Genomic DNA, 15,123 nt, shown 5'->3' with positions numbered 1-15,123 from the left:
CTCAGTCTGCCATCTCTTGGCCCTGGAGCAAACCAAGCAGCTGGAGTTGTCTGCAGGGAGATTTGTAAGTTCACTTGTTTGCTGTTTCATGCCATCTTCCTCCCAAAGCCTTTCCTGAGTCTCTTCCTGTATATGTTCCACAGTTAAGGTGAGCTCCTTTTCTCCTTGAAAGCCCTGTTGGGCTGGGCTCAGTGGCTCACGCCTGTAATCCCAGCGCTTTGGGAGGCCGAGGCAGGCAGATCTCCTGAGGTTGGGAGTTCAAGACCAGCCTGACCAACATGGAGAAACCCCGTCTTTACTAAAAGTACAAAAAAATTAGCCAGGCGAGGCCAGCGCGGTGGCTTACGCCTGTAATCCCAGCACTTTGGGAGGCCGAGGCGGGCGGATCACAAAGTCAAGAGGTTGAGACCATCCTGGCCAACATGGTGAAACCCGTCTCTGTTAAAAGTATAAAAATTAGTTGGGTGTGGTGGCAGGCGCCTGTAGTCCCAGCTACTCGGGAGGCTGAAGCAGGAGAATCGCTTGAACCCGGGAGATGGAGGTTGCAGTGAGCCAAGATCGCGCCACTGCACTCCAGCCTGGGCAACGAGCACAACTCCATCTCAAAAAAAAAAAAAAAAAAGAAAGAAAGCCTTGTTGGTCTTTGATCTTGCTTCTTATCACCTTCATCACTTTCTAATGTTGTGCTCTTATTTCCGGTGTGTCTCGGACCCCTCCCAAGGGCAGCATGGAGTCTGGTGCATCTTCGAAGTCCATGCGGATAGTACAGTGCCTGGCCCATGGTCAGGGTCCAGGGGATGAGGAGTGCTTTGCATCCACTTTCCCAGCTGGAAAGCTCTGTTCCTGGCCTCGTGGCTGACTCCTGCATGGTGTTTCCCTGGGTCACCACGGCGACAAGATGCTCACTTGCAAGCAAATAGCATCCCCTGCCTAGGGCTGCCAACCTCAGCATTTCTTGACCTCCAGCTGAGCTGAAACTGAGAGGATGCCTTTTCCACCAGCTGGGAGCTGAGCCCATAGGGCTCCCTCCCTGACCCTTTGGTGACTATGCTGAAAGCAGATACCTTCTGCTGCCCCGGGTTTGCTGCCTCCTCCTTCCCACCCACTACTAGAGCCTGTCTGGCATCTATGAAGGGAGGACGTTTGGGCCAAAACAGGTGGTGGTCTCCTAGCACACAGCTACCAGCTGCATCCTGTCTGCAAGGGAGACTTCTTCCCAGGGCTTTGCTTTCTCTTGGGTTTCAGCACCATGGAAGGCCGCCTGTATTCTATGCCATGGCGGGTGGGAGAAGGGTACGAGGAGGCTGCTCTTGCCTGGTCTCGGGCTGGTGGAGCATATCTGAGGGAATGAGGCCTGATCTGTCTGCCCTCCCTCTTCGCAGCAACCCCCTTTGCCCCCCACCCCCACCAAGTCTGACTCAGCCCTTGCTTGACACAGATCTTAAGCTCTGGGCCGGGTGTGGTAGCTCACCCTGTAATCCTGGCACTTTGAGAGGCCTAGGCGGGCAGATCACTTGAGGTCAGGAGTTTGAGACCAGGCTGGCCAACATGGTGAAACCCCGTCTCTACTAAAAATACAAAAATTAGCTGGGTATGGTGGTGCAGACCTGTAGTCCCAGCTTCTCAGGAGATTGAGGCAGAGAATCACTTGAACCCGGGAGGTCGAGGTTACAGTGAGCCAAGATCATGCCACTACACTCAAGCCTGCGTGACAAAGCAAGACTCCATCTCAAAAAAAAAAAAAAAACTTAAGCCCTCATCAGACTCGCCTTGGGAGGGGCAGGTGATGTGAGCCACAGCCCATCTGCCCTAGGCCGGCCGAGCCCTGAAGCCTTCTACTGCCTGGAAACCTTGCAGGCAGGACCAGCTGCGACCTTTTCTGGCCAGCTTCTGCTGCCTTCCCCTAAGACAAAGGCCCGAGGACAGCTTGCCAAGGGTTCCACTGGTTTCTGCCTTTCCGCAGGGCTCCTCTGTTGGGCCCTTTCCCACTTCACCTCCTTCCCAGGAAACCAGAGCTCTCACCACCTCCCATGTGGTCCACTCCCTGGTTCATTCTGTCAGCTTTTATTGAGCACCTATTGTGTGTCAGGCATTGGCCTGAGCCCTGGGACTGAGATGGGGAGGGGCCAGCCCTGCCCTTACAGCTTGTTTGTGGTACAGTTCGCACAAAGCGGCTTAAATGGGAGCTTTGTTTGATTCAAGGCAGCTAGAAACAGTCTTTCCTTCGAGGTACCTTGTAGAAGACACTCCAAGTCCTGGCTAAGCTTTCTCCATTTTGTCATGACAAGGATCTTTTATTGCCTTTCCCCCTAAGTCTCAAGATTTTCTACCACACCACATTCAAGCAAAAGCTTAAGTGCACTAAGGAACACACACACACACATACACATACACACACACACCACCCTTACTCCTAAAAAAAGCCAAAACATGCACAAATATTATATCCTAGAATGTGAAAGGTCCACCACCCCACTTCTGGGGTAGAAAAGGTGGTGTGTGTTCCTCCAGATTTTTTCCCTTGCAGATGCTAACACTGTCTTTACAAACTTGGGCCCATTTGGGAGCTGCCAGTTTGCTTGGGAGGCACACAGCCTCCAAGGGCCACCATCTGACCCCTGGCAGAGACTCCAGCCCACACCTCTGCCCAGAGTAGAAATGATGTCAAGCTCGCAGTCTTCCTTGCCCGCCTCCCCACCAAGTGGCACTCAGCCAGCCTTTCTAAAGCCCTCTGTTGAAAGCCCTCATTGGCCAGGAGGGGGTGGCCTTTCTCCCTGCCACCCCTTTGAGCCCCACACTCCTCTTTCCCTGGAAGAAGAGGGCTTGTGTGGGCAGTGCAGAAATCTTACCTGGACTCTGGAGGCTGGGGGCTTCTGGGCTTTTCTGCCCATTCTTCCTCACTCTGGCCATATCTCTCACCTCCTCTGTCTCATGGCCCCAAGAAATCAAGTCACAGAGGCATCACCATCCAGGTTGGCCAAAGCCTCCTTTCTGGACTGGCCTGCTACCAGCTCCGTGTGAATGGCTAGTTCCCATATGCTGATAAGACATATCAACAGGTAGGTCTTAGCATTTCCATTAAACAACAGCTAGGTCTTAGCATTTCTGTTAAAAAAAAAAATTACTTGGCCTGGTGTGGTGGCTCACGCCTGTAATCCCAGCACTTTGGGAGGCTGAGGCGGGCGGATCACGAGATCAGGAGATCGAGACCATCCTGGCTAACACAGTGAAACCCCATCTCTACTGAAAATACAAAAAATTAGCTGGGCGTGGTGGCATGTGCCTGTAGTCCCAGCTACTCTGGAGGCTGAGGCAGGAGAATCGCTTGAACCCAGGAGGCGGAGGTTGCAGTGAGCCAACATCGAGCCACTGCACTCCAGCCTGGGCAACAGAGCAAGACTCCATCTCAAAAAAAAAAAGAAAAAAAGAAAAAGAAAAAAAATTACTTGCAGCTGCAGTGGCTCATACCTATAATTCTGGCACCATGGGAGGATCACTTGAAGCCAGGAGTTTGAGATCAGCCTGGGCAACAAACCAAGACCCCATCTCTACAAAATCTTTTTTTTAATTAGCCAGGTGCAGTGGTGCACTCCTGTAGTCCTAGCTACTCAGGAGGCTGAGGTGGAAGGGTCGCTTGATACCAAGTGTTCAAGGCTTCAGTGAGCCACGACCGCACTACTGCACTCTAATCTGGGTGACACAGCAAGATCTTGTCTCAAAAAATAAAAATAAAAAATTAATTTATCACCTACATGTAGTTGGAGAGAAATTATTATTATTATTATTATTATTATTATTATTATTTCGAGACAGAATTTTGCTCTAGTCACCCAGGCTGGAGTGCAGTGGTGTGAACTCACTGCAACCTCTGCCTCCCGGGTTCAAGTGATTCTCCTGCCTCAGCCTCCCAAGTAGCTGGGATTACAGGCGCCCGCCACCACGCACGGCTAATTTTGTATTTTTAGTAGCGATGGAGTTTCACCATGTTGGTCAGGCTTGTCTCGAACCCCTGACCTCATGTGATCCACCCACCTCTGCCTCCCAAAGTGCTGGGATTACAGGTGTGAGCCACTGCACCCGGCCAGGAGAGATTCTTTAGAGACCTGAGTGAGGTGGTCATACAAGGTCTTCGTCATGACACAGTTGGGAGTTGTCCTTTAGTCCCCCAGTGGTGGCATGGCTGGTCAGAACAGGAGCCTGGCAGCCAGGGTGAAGGAGACTAGAGAAGAAGAAAATGGGGCAATCTGTGGGTACCCCAGCTAGTGTTTGATTTTAAAATGACCCCTGCCCACCATACTGCAGACTTGTGTTCAGACATTTATGTAGACCTGACTTTGTCAATGCAGAATAAAGACCAGTGTCTCGTAGGAGGCCAGTGGGCCCAGGGGCAGGGTGCCCATCAGAACTTGCAGGGTCTGGGCCAACTCATGGGGCCTCAGCCTGTCCTGCCGGCCTACACACTCTACCCAGCCTGACTCCAGGCCGTAGATGCTTCTGTACCTTCCACTGGGAATGCCTCCTCCCTCACCCTCTTTCAAGGCCAGGATCACAATGTCATTCCTCCTCTAGGAAGTCTCCCCAAATTTGTTCCTTCCAAGCCTTCTGAATCTCCTTTAGGCCACTTCCTGCTTGTCCAGTGGTGGAGTCATTCGGTCATACATTTATTCATTCATTCAACTCACACAGCAGGAGGCACAGGGTGCAACTGTGAGGGAGAGACCAGGGCCCTCCCTTGGAGGGGCTGACCTTCGGAGAGGTACAGAAAAGGGAGGAAATGATGGCAGAATTGGAGTAGACGTGCATTCGGACAACAAGGGGTGTGGTGGGGACTGAGGGAGCCCACTTTAGTTAGGCCAGCAGGGCAGGCCTGTCTGAGGAGGTGGTCTTTAAACCCGGAGACACACTTTAAGGTAATTAGAATGGCTCCCTCATTTTCTCAGCCCCTTGAGTGCCCGGCAGGATCTTAAACACAGTGAGTACGCAGGAATTGTGTGTTGAAATGAATCTAGGCCATGACACTTTTGTCTGGGCCTGAGCACCCTGGTGATCATCACCCTTTCCTGCCTTAAGGCTCCCCAGCCCCACCTCTAGCTGTCATTTGACCATGAAGAATTGGGTTACCTTGGGGGTTGGGTGGCAGGGGCTGCTCCCAGGCCAAGCCCATTAGCACTAGGGGTAGGATAGCTAGAGAGCAGGGGCCAGCGACCTGCACATAGCTTGGACGCTACGTGTGACCTGTGCTCTTACACCTGGATTCTTGATGAGAAATGCCTCACCTCCCCTGTCACCCTCATTATTGCAGAAGGAAACTGAGGCCCAAAGCTTGTATGCCGCCTCTTCCTCCAGCAGCAGCAGAGGCCAAAGCAGGGCAGGTCACTGTATGTGGAGAGGGTGAGTGAGGTAAGAGGTCTGAAAGGAGGGAGGAGGGTGAGGCTTGCTCCCACCTGGGCCCTCCCTGCCAGCCAGAGCCTATTTCCAGAGTCCTTGTCACACAAGATCAGAGCTGGACATGACCTTAGAGATCAGCTAACCCAGCTCCCTCCCTCCCCTGCAGTAGAAGCAGAAAGGAGGCCTGGTCTTTCAGGGTGTGTGCTTGTAACAGGCTTTCTTTTTTTTTTTTTTTTTTTTTTTGAGACAGGGTCTCTGTCTGTCATCCAGGCTGGAATGAAGTGGCATGATCTCAGCCCACTGCAACCTCTACCTCCCAGGTTCAAGCAATTCTTGTGCCTCAGCCTCCCAAGTAGCTGGGACTACAGGTGTGTGCCACCACACCTGGCTAATTTTCGTATTTTAAGTAGAGATGGGCTTTCACCGTGTTGGCCAGGCTGGTCTTGAACTCCTGGCCTCAAGTAATCCTCCCGCCTTGGCCTCCCAAAATGCTTGGATTACAGGCACCAGCCACCATGCTCAGCCCCAACAGACTTTCCACATACCTCTACTCTAGCGCATACCGGTTCGTCTGCTTGTTTCACTTCGTTTTTAAAATTTACATGTATTGGCCAGGCACAGTGGCTCACACCTGTAATCTCTGTACTTTGGGAGGCTGAGGTGAGAGGATCCCTTGAGGCCAGGGGTTTAAGACTAACCCGGGCAACATAGTGAGACCTCATCCCTATTTTATTTTTAAAAAATTAAAAATAGAAATAAAATTTAAAAATTTACATATATTATTTATTATATATTTGCATGTTTTAAAAATGTACCACAGAGTAACAGATTACAAAGATTTCCTAAATTACACATTCAAATATATTCAAAATAGTGAGCATGAGCAAAATGTATGAGAAAACTAAGAGGGATCCTTGTGTATCATTTGTGTGATTCAGCTCCAGCCCAGACAGTGATATAAGCTCGTCTGGTCAGGGACTTGTCATGCTTGTCTGGACGTCCACCGTGCCTGGCACTGGTAGATGACAGTGAACATTTTATGAATGACTGTGGGAATGATCTGAGCAGTTTCTACTTTAACAGGGTCTCTGTGGGCTTATGAGAGTCTCTTTCCTCTGGGTCTCAAAGCTTTTTTTGCACAGAATCTGGTAACCCTTCTGTGTGTATATGTGTGTGTGAGTGTGTTATTGCACATATGGTTTGCTTTGCAGTTTGGGGCAGAGGCTGGGGATTTTTGGAGGGCTAGGATCTTGCCTTAGCTGTCTTTGTGGTCCTCAGGAGCGCTGCACAGGTCTTTCCACAAAGTGGATGTGAGTTGAGTGTTAGAGCTGGAATGGGCCCTGGGAACCATGTTACAGATGAGCGGCGCCAGGGAGAAGACCTGCCCAGGTCACATGGTGCATTAGGGCCATGCCTGGCAGTGCTTCTGTTGCCCTGGGCCTGAGGTGTCCCAGTTCAGGCAGCTGAGTTGGGTGCTGCCCAGGAGGTGAAGGCTGTTTAACAGCACAAGCGGGTTTCTCTGAGAGGCCTGGGATGGGCAATGTCAGGTAGGAGCTGAAGCTCACATGTCCTCTGGAGCCTGGGGTTTCTGGAGGTGTCAGGAGGGATGAGCAGGGGAACAACAACCCCAACCCTGAACAGCTCCACTTTACCTGCCTCAGATAGGCTTCTTTCAAAGCCTTTCACTACCTTTGAAAAAAGTTTTGGGCTGGGAGCAGTGGCTCACACCTGGAATCCCAGCCCTTTAGGAGGCTAAGGCGGGAGGATCACTTGAGCCCAGGAGTTCAAGACCAGTGTGGGCAACAAAGGGACAGACCCTGTCTCTACAAAAATTTAAAAATTAGCTGGGTGTGGGTGATGCACACTTGTGGTCCCAGCTACTCGGGAGGCTAAGGTAGGAGTATCTCTTGAGCCCAGGAGGTGGAGGCTGCAGTGAGCTGTGATTGTGCCTCTGCACTCCAGCCTGGGCAACAGAGAGAGGCCCCATCTCAAAAAAAAAAAAAAGTTTTGCTGTTTTTTAAAAAAGTTCAAGACTGGTTGTTAACACCCAAAACAGGCCTCACCTGCTTACTCCCTCAAGCCTTTCTTGGGGGAGGGGACGGACTGCATCGGGGGAGGTGAGGTTGTGTTTAGTTGGGGGTCCTGCTCTTGCGGCCTGGTGGGAGGCTGGGGATATGATGTGTGGGAGGACAGGAGGCCCTGTCTCTTCCTGCTCCCTGCGCAGACACCAGGGCCAACTCCTAGAGGCGGCTCTGTCACCGTTAGCTCCCTTCCTTCCAGATCCACCTCCTTAAGCATTGCCAAATCAAATAGCTGGGATGCCTGTGCAGCCCCTGAGGCCCTTCCAGGCAACCACCCCCAGAGGGCTGGGTGCAGCCAAAGCCTCTGACCATTTCCGCCCCCTCTCCTGAGGGGCTGCCACCTCCCATCTGGAACCTTCTCTGAGGAAGGGGGAGGGGCATGGCACCACCAGGGTTGGGGTCATCACCTCTCCTCCAGAAATCTGGATCCTGTTACCCTCTTATAGAGGGAGCAAGGAGGCTCTGTTCACTGAGGTCTTGTTTTTTCACACTTTTTTGTGGGTTTTTGCTTTATATTTCACAGGAACTTCAAATAACTCAGCTAGACTGTACACAGAATAGCACTTGTTAATAAGTGCTGGAAATGGAATTAGATGGAAAGAGGTTCATGCATTGATTCATCTTAGAACTGCTTCCTGAGCATCAGCTAGACTCCCTCCCATGTTCTGAGAGCTTATGACCTACCAGGCCCTTGACACTCAGGAGACGCAGTATCTTGTGGGGGTCAGGATGGGAGTTCCAGAGCCAGCCCACCACCCAGCTGTGTGGCCTTTGGATTAGATGATGTAATACATATGAAGTGTTTAGAAGACTGCCTGGCATATGATAAGCATTTAATAAATGTTAGCAGTTCTTGTTCATGTCATTCTTATGACCATAGTGCTTGTGCTACTCCTGTAAGTTATAGTTATTAGCCCCATTTTCTAGATATGGAAACTGAGGTTCTCAGAGGTTGAATAACATGCCTAAGTCATGCACGTAAGTGGCAGAGCCAGGGTTCTCTCTCAGGTTTGGAATCTGAGGCTTTTGGCAACCTACTAGTACTGCTTATCTGGTTCCAGGCTAGGAGCTGGGCATCTAGACGTCAGCACGAAGGAGACCACCTGCTGCCTTGATGAGTTCACAGCCTGGCATGGAGGCAGACATGGGCATTGCCGAGTCAATTTCTGGAGACACCATGTGGGTTAGACCCCAGCCAGGCTGTGTGGGCGGCAGGGTAGGACTGGCCAATGGTGTCAGCTGGGCTTTTTGTCCTGGGCTGGAGGCAGCGCTGCTTCTCTGCCTGTCAGCTGCGTGTGTGTCCACTAGGGGTTGGTCTCGCTGCCCGGGGGAGTTGGTAGGCATGACGGGGTCTGGAACAGGCAGCGGGCTGGGAGTGAGAGGACCTGAAACCACTCACTAGATTCCTGTCATTGCCTCAGTGTCCTCATCCGTAAAAGGAGAGTAGTTATATTTGCCACACAGGGTTGTTACAAGGATTAAGTGAAATGAAGCATGTAAAAAAATATCTTACCAGGCACGGTGGCTCATGCTTGTAATCCTAACACTTTGGGAGGCTGAGGCAGGAGGATTGCTTGAGCCCAAGAATTTGAGACCAGCCTGGGCAACACAGGCAGATCTCATCTCTACAAAAAATCTAAAAAGTGTCCAGGCATGGTGGTATGTGCCTGTAGTCCCAGCTACTTTGGGAGGCTGAGACAGGAGGATTGCTTGAGCGCAGGAGGTCAAGTCTGCAGTGGGCTATGGTCGCACCACTGCACTCCAGCCTGGATGACAGAGCAAGACCCTGTCTCAAAAAACAAAACAAAACAAAAAAACTCCTTATAATCATAAAACTGGTATTTCTACAATTAGTAAGTAATCGCTACCATTTCAAGCTCCTACTGTGTGCTCCACAGCACTGCAGTGCTCACTGCAGTCCCTCTAGGTGGATATTAGGATATTATTGCTCCCATTTTATGGATGTGGAAACTGGTCCAGAGGTTCAGCTGCTCCAGGTCACACCTGTGAGGGGCTGGAGTTGGGAGTTAGACCTAGGTTTTAGGTCTGATTCTTTTTTTTTTTTTTTTTTTTTTTTTTTGAGATGCAGTTTCACTCTTGTCATCCAGGCTGGAGTGCAGTGGTGCGATCTCGGCTCACTGCAACCTCTGCCTCCCTAGTTTAAGCAATTTGCCTGCCTCAGCCTCCTGAGTAGCTGGGATTACAGGTGCCCACCACCACACCCAGTTAATTTTTTGTATGTTTAGTAGAGATGGGGTTTCACCATGTTTACCAGGCTGGTCTCGAACTCCTAACCTCAGGTGATCCATCCGCCTCGGCCTCCCAAAATGATGGGATTACAGGCATGAGCCACCACGCCCGGCCTCCTCTCTGATTCTTAAAGCCTCTGAGTTGTCTTCCCTCCCAGCCCCGCCCCTCACTAATAAGTTCCTGAAGCAGCTGTGGCTGTTCCAGGGTGGGGACCAGGCTGAGAGTGGTGCCCCAGCCAGGCCCACCATCCAGGCCCTGCATCTGGTGGTGGGCAGGATGCGTCCTATACAGCCAGAGGGATGGAGGGATAGGCTTTACCTGCCCACAGCCCCGAGTTATGGTGGCAGCAGCAGGTTCCCCTCCCAACCAGTCTGGCAAGCCAGTTTTGTTGGCCTGTGAGTCACACCAGCACTGATGAGTCAGGTTTTTCCCTTCTTCGTGCCCAGAGCAGCTGGGGAGGGAGTAGGGGGTTTCTTAGGAAACAGGACCTCCCTCCCTCTGCTCTCCCACTCATCCCCTTGCCTTGGAGCTGCTCATTTTCTATCTGGAGGGCCATGGCTCAGCCCTGGAGAAAGAGGCCTTCATGTTCCCACTAAAGAGAGTGTCTGGGCATGGGCCACACTGGGCAGGAAAGACTGGGCCCAGGCTGAGTTTAGTCAGAAGGCGGAGGGTGAAGCGGCCTTCTCTGTTGGGAAGGAGAGGAGGGCAGCAGTCCCAGGCTGTCTGACTCCAAAGCCCGTGCTCTTGGCCGGTAGGCTTGCCCTCTCCTGTCTATAAAGTGGGATTATCCTCTGGGCAGGGCAGCTGGGTTTCCCCAAACAGTGGGTCCCCTGAGCCACCGGCTTCTTGCCTTTTGACCACCCTGGCTATAAGGTCTGTCCATATGGTCAGCCTCATGCAGGCATAGCACAGGCATGGAACCCTCTCAGAGGCCTCATTAAACCCAGCCAAAGCAGCCAGCCAACTGGGCAGCCTGGTTCTAGATCAGCACTTCTTGGCCCTGGCCATATGTTGGAATCACCTAGAGAGCTTTTAAACCTCTCTGCTGCTCCCAAACTCCAGAGCAAGGAAGTCAGAATCCCAGGGAGCAGGCTCCAGGCAACCATGTTTTTGGTGGACCACACTGGATTGCCTCTCAAGAACCTGCTCTCCCAGAGGTGACAGTGAAGTTGCAAGCACAGCACAACACCCAGGGAACAGTCATGCTAGAGTGCAGTGCGGACCCTGAAGGTCAGAAGAGACACGTGGGGAGAGGTGGGAGCACCTGGTGGGAAGAGGGCTTCAGTCCTGCATCCTGACCAGGCATGGCTTGGGAAGGAAACCAGGGAGGATGCTGGTCTGACAGCTCTGGTGAGTCACGGGCCGCGGAGGAGGAAGGGGAAGGGATGAGTCAGGCACAGCTGCCTGCATGGCCTGAGCCTGGCTTGGGAAGAGAATGAACGTGCTTCTCTGTTGATCCACAAACCCAGTGTTGTGGTCCTGAGCCGTGCCACATGAAGGAGCGGGTGAGCCTTGAAAAGATGGGGTTCCCAGGGCTGGGCATGTTAGGCATCTGTGTGTGCACTTCACACCTCGCACAGAAACTCCCTGGAGTATTTTGGCATTTCTGTAAGGCAGACTGATGAGTGGCATTCGCATTTGGCAGATGTGCTTGGACAGATGAAGCCCTGTGCCCTGGATGACACAGCAGGTCCTGATGTAAATGGACCCAGGTCTTCTGACCCCAAGTTCACCCCACTGAAGACACAGACCTGAAAGACAGAAAGACAGTAACCTAGAGCCTGTTGCTGGGGTGTGGACTAAATGAACTATAAGGCTTGCAAGAATTAGGAACCACAACCAGAGTGAAAATTATGAAATTATGAAAATTATGGGGTCTTTTCTAGCTCCAGCCCGAACAGTTGTGGGCAGATTTGCTATAGTGTTTGCTGTGGAGCAGGGGGCTGGTGCTCAAATGGAGTATGCAGGAGCCTGGTGGGGCTTAGTGCTGGATGGGCCACGTCTGGACTGTTAAGTTAGTTGAAACAAGGATAGGTGAGACGGTAAAGAATCTGGAGAAAGGCCAGGCACAGTGGCTCATGCCTATAATCCCAGCACTTTGAGAAGCCGAGGCAGGCAGATCACCTGAGGTCAGGAGTTCAAGACCAGCCTGGCCAACATGGTGAAACCCCGTCTCTACTAAAAAAATTTTTAAAAATACAAAAATAGCTGGGTGTAGTGGCCAGCACCTGTAATCCCAGCTACTCAGGAGGCTGAGGCAGGAGAATCGCTTGAACCTGGGAGGCGGAGGTTGCAGTGAGCCGAGTTCACGCCATTGCACTTCAGCTTGGGTGACAAGAGAGAAATTCTGTTTCAAAAAAAAAAAAAAACTGAAGAAACTGCAGGAGGGAATGGGGATCTTCAGCCTGGAGAGCAGAAAAGTGTCAGATAACTCCACTGAAGAGGCTGTGACTTGTTCTGTGTTATTCCAGAGAGCAGAGCCAATGGATTTCAGATCAAAATAATAATGTTAATAATAATGACAAAAGCGACTGCAGTTGGCCCTTGAACAACGCAGGGTTAGGAATGCTGACCCCCATGCCATTGAAAATCCACATCAAACTTTCTACTCCTCAAAAACTTAGCTACTAATAGCCTAGTTTTGACTAGAAGCCTTACTAATAACATAAACAGTTGATTAACACATATTTTGTATATTATGTGTATTATATACAGTATTCTTACAATAAAATAAGCTAGAGGAAAAAAATGTTATTAAGCAAATCATGGCCAGGGGTGGTGGCTCATGCCTGTAATCCCAACACTTTGGGAGACTGAGGCGGGAGGATCACTTGCACCCAGGAGTTTGAAACCAGCCTTGGCAACATAGTGAGACCCTGTCTCCAAATAATAAATAAATAAAATCATAAGGAAGAGAAAATATATTTACTATTCATTAAGTTGAAATGGGTCATCATAAAAATCTTTGTCTTTGTCTTCATGTTGAGTAGGCTGAGGAGGAGGAAAGGGAGGGGTTGGTCTTGCTGTCTCAGTGGCAGAGGTGGAAGAAAATTCGAACCCATGTTGTTCAAGGGTCAACTGTATGATGACAGTAATAAGTACCTACTCTCCGGCCAAGCATGGTGGCTCACACCTGTAATTCCAGCACTTTGGGAGGCTGAGGCGGGCGGATCACGAGGTCAGGAGATCAAGACCATCTTGGCTAACGTGGTGAAACCCCACCTCTACTAAAAATACTAAATACTAAAATACCAAAAAAAAAAAAAAAAAAAATTACCTGGGCAGGCGCCTGTAGTCCCAGCTACTCGGGAGGCTGAGACAGGAGAATGGCGTGAACCTGGGAGGCGGAGCTTGCAGTGAGTCGAGATCGTGCCACTGCACTCCAGCCTGGGCGACAGAGCGAGACTCCGTCTCAAAAAAAAAAAAAAAAAGACCTACTCTCTATTCTCTGGTAAGTATGGGGCTCGTGTGTGTGTGTGCATGTGGGTGTGTGTGTGTGTGTGTGTCTTAAGCAAAAGCCTTTTGGGGCTTGGTGCTAGGACATCGCTTGAGCTGTTAGGTGATTTATTCTGTGTAATAATATATAACACATATGTGTTAGGTGATTTATTATGGATAATCTTCTTGATTATATTTGTGTGTGTCTTTAATCCCCCTAATCCTTAGATGTGTGGCTGAGAACATTCCTTACCTCCTAGAAGAGACTAGAATGCTTAAGGCATTTGCCCAAGGTCACTTAGCGCTTTAATTAATGATGAAGCTGATGTTCAAGCCCAAGTCTGCCTGAGGACAGAACCTGTGCCTTCAGCACCTGTGTGTCTCTGTTCTAGGCCTGCTGGGTAGCTTGGTAAAGGGTAACTATAATTACTATTAACTTACTTCCTTTTTTTTTTTGAGACAGAGTCTCCCTGTTGCCCAGTCTGGAGTGCAGTGGCACAGTCTCAGCTCACTGCAACCTTAGCCCCCAAAGTAGCTGGGACTACAGGCATGTGCCACCATGCCCGGCTAATTTTTATATTTTTAGTAGAGACGGGGTTTCACCGTGTTGGCCAGGCTGGTCGCGAACTCTTGATCTCAAGAGATCCACCCACCTTAGCCTCCCAAAGTGTTCGGATTATAGGTGTGAGCCACCACACTCAGCCACCATTAACTTTCTAACCAGTAGATTCATCCAACAGTGGAATAGGCTTCTTTGTGGCATGGTGAGCACCTCAGCTCAGGAGTTGCAGAGAGGCTGAATTGCTCCCCAGCTGGGGTGACTGTGGGGTAGTAGGTGAGTCTCCATCACTGAGCTCCAAGCCAGCCATGCTGAATTAGAGTCTTGAGCTGGTGCCTAGGTGTGTGTTTCTGTCAGGCCACAGGAGGGCCAGGCGTGGTGGCTCTCACCTGTAGTCCCAGCACTTTGGGAGGCTGAAATGGGCGGATCACTTGAGCTCAGGAGTTTGAGACCAGCCTGGCCAACATAGTGCAACCTCATCTCTACTGAAAATAAAAAAAATTAGCCGAATGTGGTGGTGCACACCTGTAGTCCCAGCTATTGGGGAAGCTGAGGTGGGAGGATTATTTGAGTCCCGGAGATCGAGGCTGCAGTGAGCCTGATCACCCACTGCACTCTAGCCTGGGTGACAGAGTGAGACCCTGTCTCAGAAAAAAAAAAAAAAAAAGCTCACAGGAGACTGGGGCACACAGTCAGGTGTGGATAGCACTGGCCCAGCTGTCCTGGGAGGGCTCAGCTCTTAGATTCTGTTCCTCTCTAGTGGGCACTGGGAGGTTGGTAGATCCTCCTGCCTTGCTCCTGCTGCGTGTTTTCCTTGCTGCTTTTCCCATTGGCATATTCTTCAGAGCTGTGCGTTCAGCTCCTGATATTTTCATATTCTAGTTACGATTCAGCTTCCACTGGTGGTGGAGTGGTTTGGCAGAAAGAATTTACCGTGCCCCACTGCCACCACACACACACACACACACACACACACACACACACACACACTCTGTCTCTCTCTCTCTCTCTCTCTGTCTGTCTCCGTCTCTCTCTCGGGAAACAGCTGTCGGGTCTGGGACAAGTCACGTTACCTTTCAGCCTTGGTTTCCTTGTCTGTAAAATAAAGTGGCTAGAGCAGAAGACTTTAAGGTCACTCCCAGCATCAGGACTCTGCCATACTCAGGGGACATGCCCGCTTGGAATGGTGCATATCTGAGCGCTCGTGGCAGTTGACACCCAGTGGGACAGAGTCCCAGTGTCAGAAGTCAGGCTGTGCGTTCACTTCCAGGCACCTTGCTGCCATGCCGGTGCCCATTGGGTCCTCCTCTTTACCAGCAGTGAGGGAGGTTGGACTGCTATGTCCAGCGGTGAAAAGCACAGTGGCTGAGAAAACCTACCTCCCCTTCCTGGAGTCCTGAGGTAGCG

At 50.9% G+C, this 15,123-nt stretch overlaps 1 protein-coding gene across 3 annotated transcripts in view; it reads left to right on the top strand.

Annotated features, from left to right (window-relative positions):
* UBTD1 (ubiquitin domain containing 1) overlaps nt 1-15,123 on the top strand; it is a 72,204-nt gene that overhangs the window by 30,742 nt on the left and 26,339 nt on the right. The window contains exon 2 of one of the 3 annotated variants that reach the window (XM_058436129.1): nt 5,303-5,391. The exons of 1 other annotated variant lie outside the window; for it this stretch is intronic. In XM_058436129.1, coding sequence (XP_058292112.1) covers nt 5,328-5,391 — 64 coding nt within the window. In that variant the 5' untranslated portion in view covers nt 5,303-5,327. Of the gene's footprint in view, nt 1-5,302; nt 5,401-15,123 lie in introns of those variants that run through there. One more of the 3 variants, XM_058436130.1, reaches the window with a different exon arrangement.

This window comes from Hylobates moloch, unplaced genomic scaffold (genome assembly GCF_009828535.3).
Source record: "Hylobates moloch isolate HMO894 unplaced genomic scaffold, HMol_V3 SCAFFOLD_3, whole genome shotgun sequence".
In the NCBI taxonomy this organism is placed as follows: domain Eukaryota; kingdom Metazoa; phylum Chordata; class Mammalia; order Primates; family Hylobatidae; genus Hylobates; species Hylobates moloch.
The sequence above is the reverse complement of the archived record's forward strand: the minus strand, read 5'-3'. Positions and strand labels throughout refer to the sequence as shown.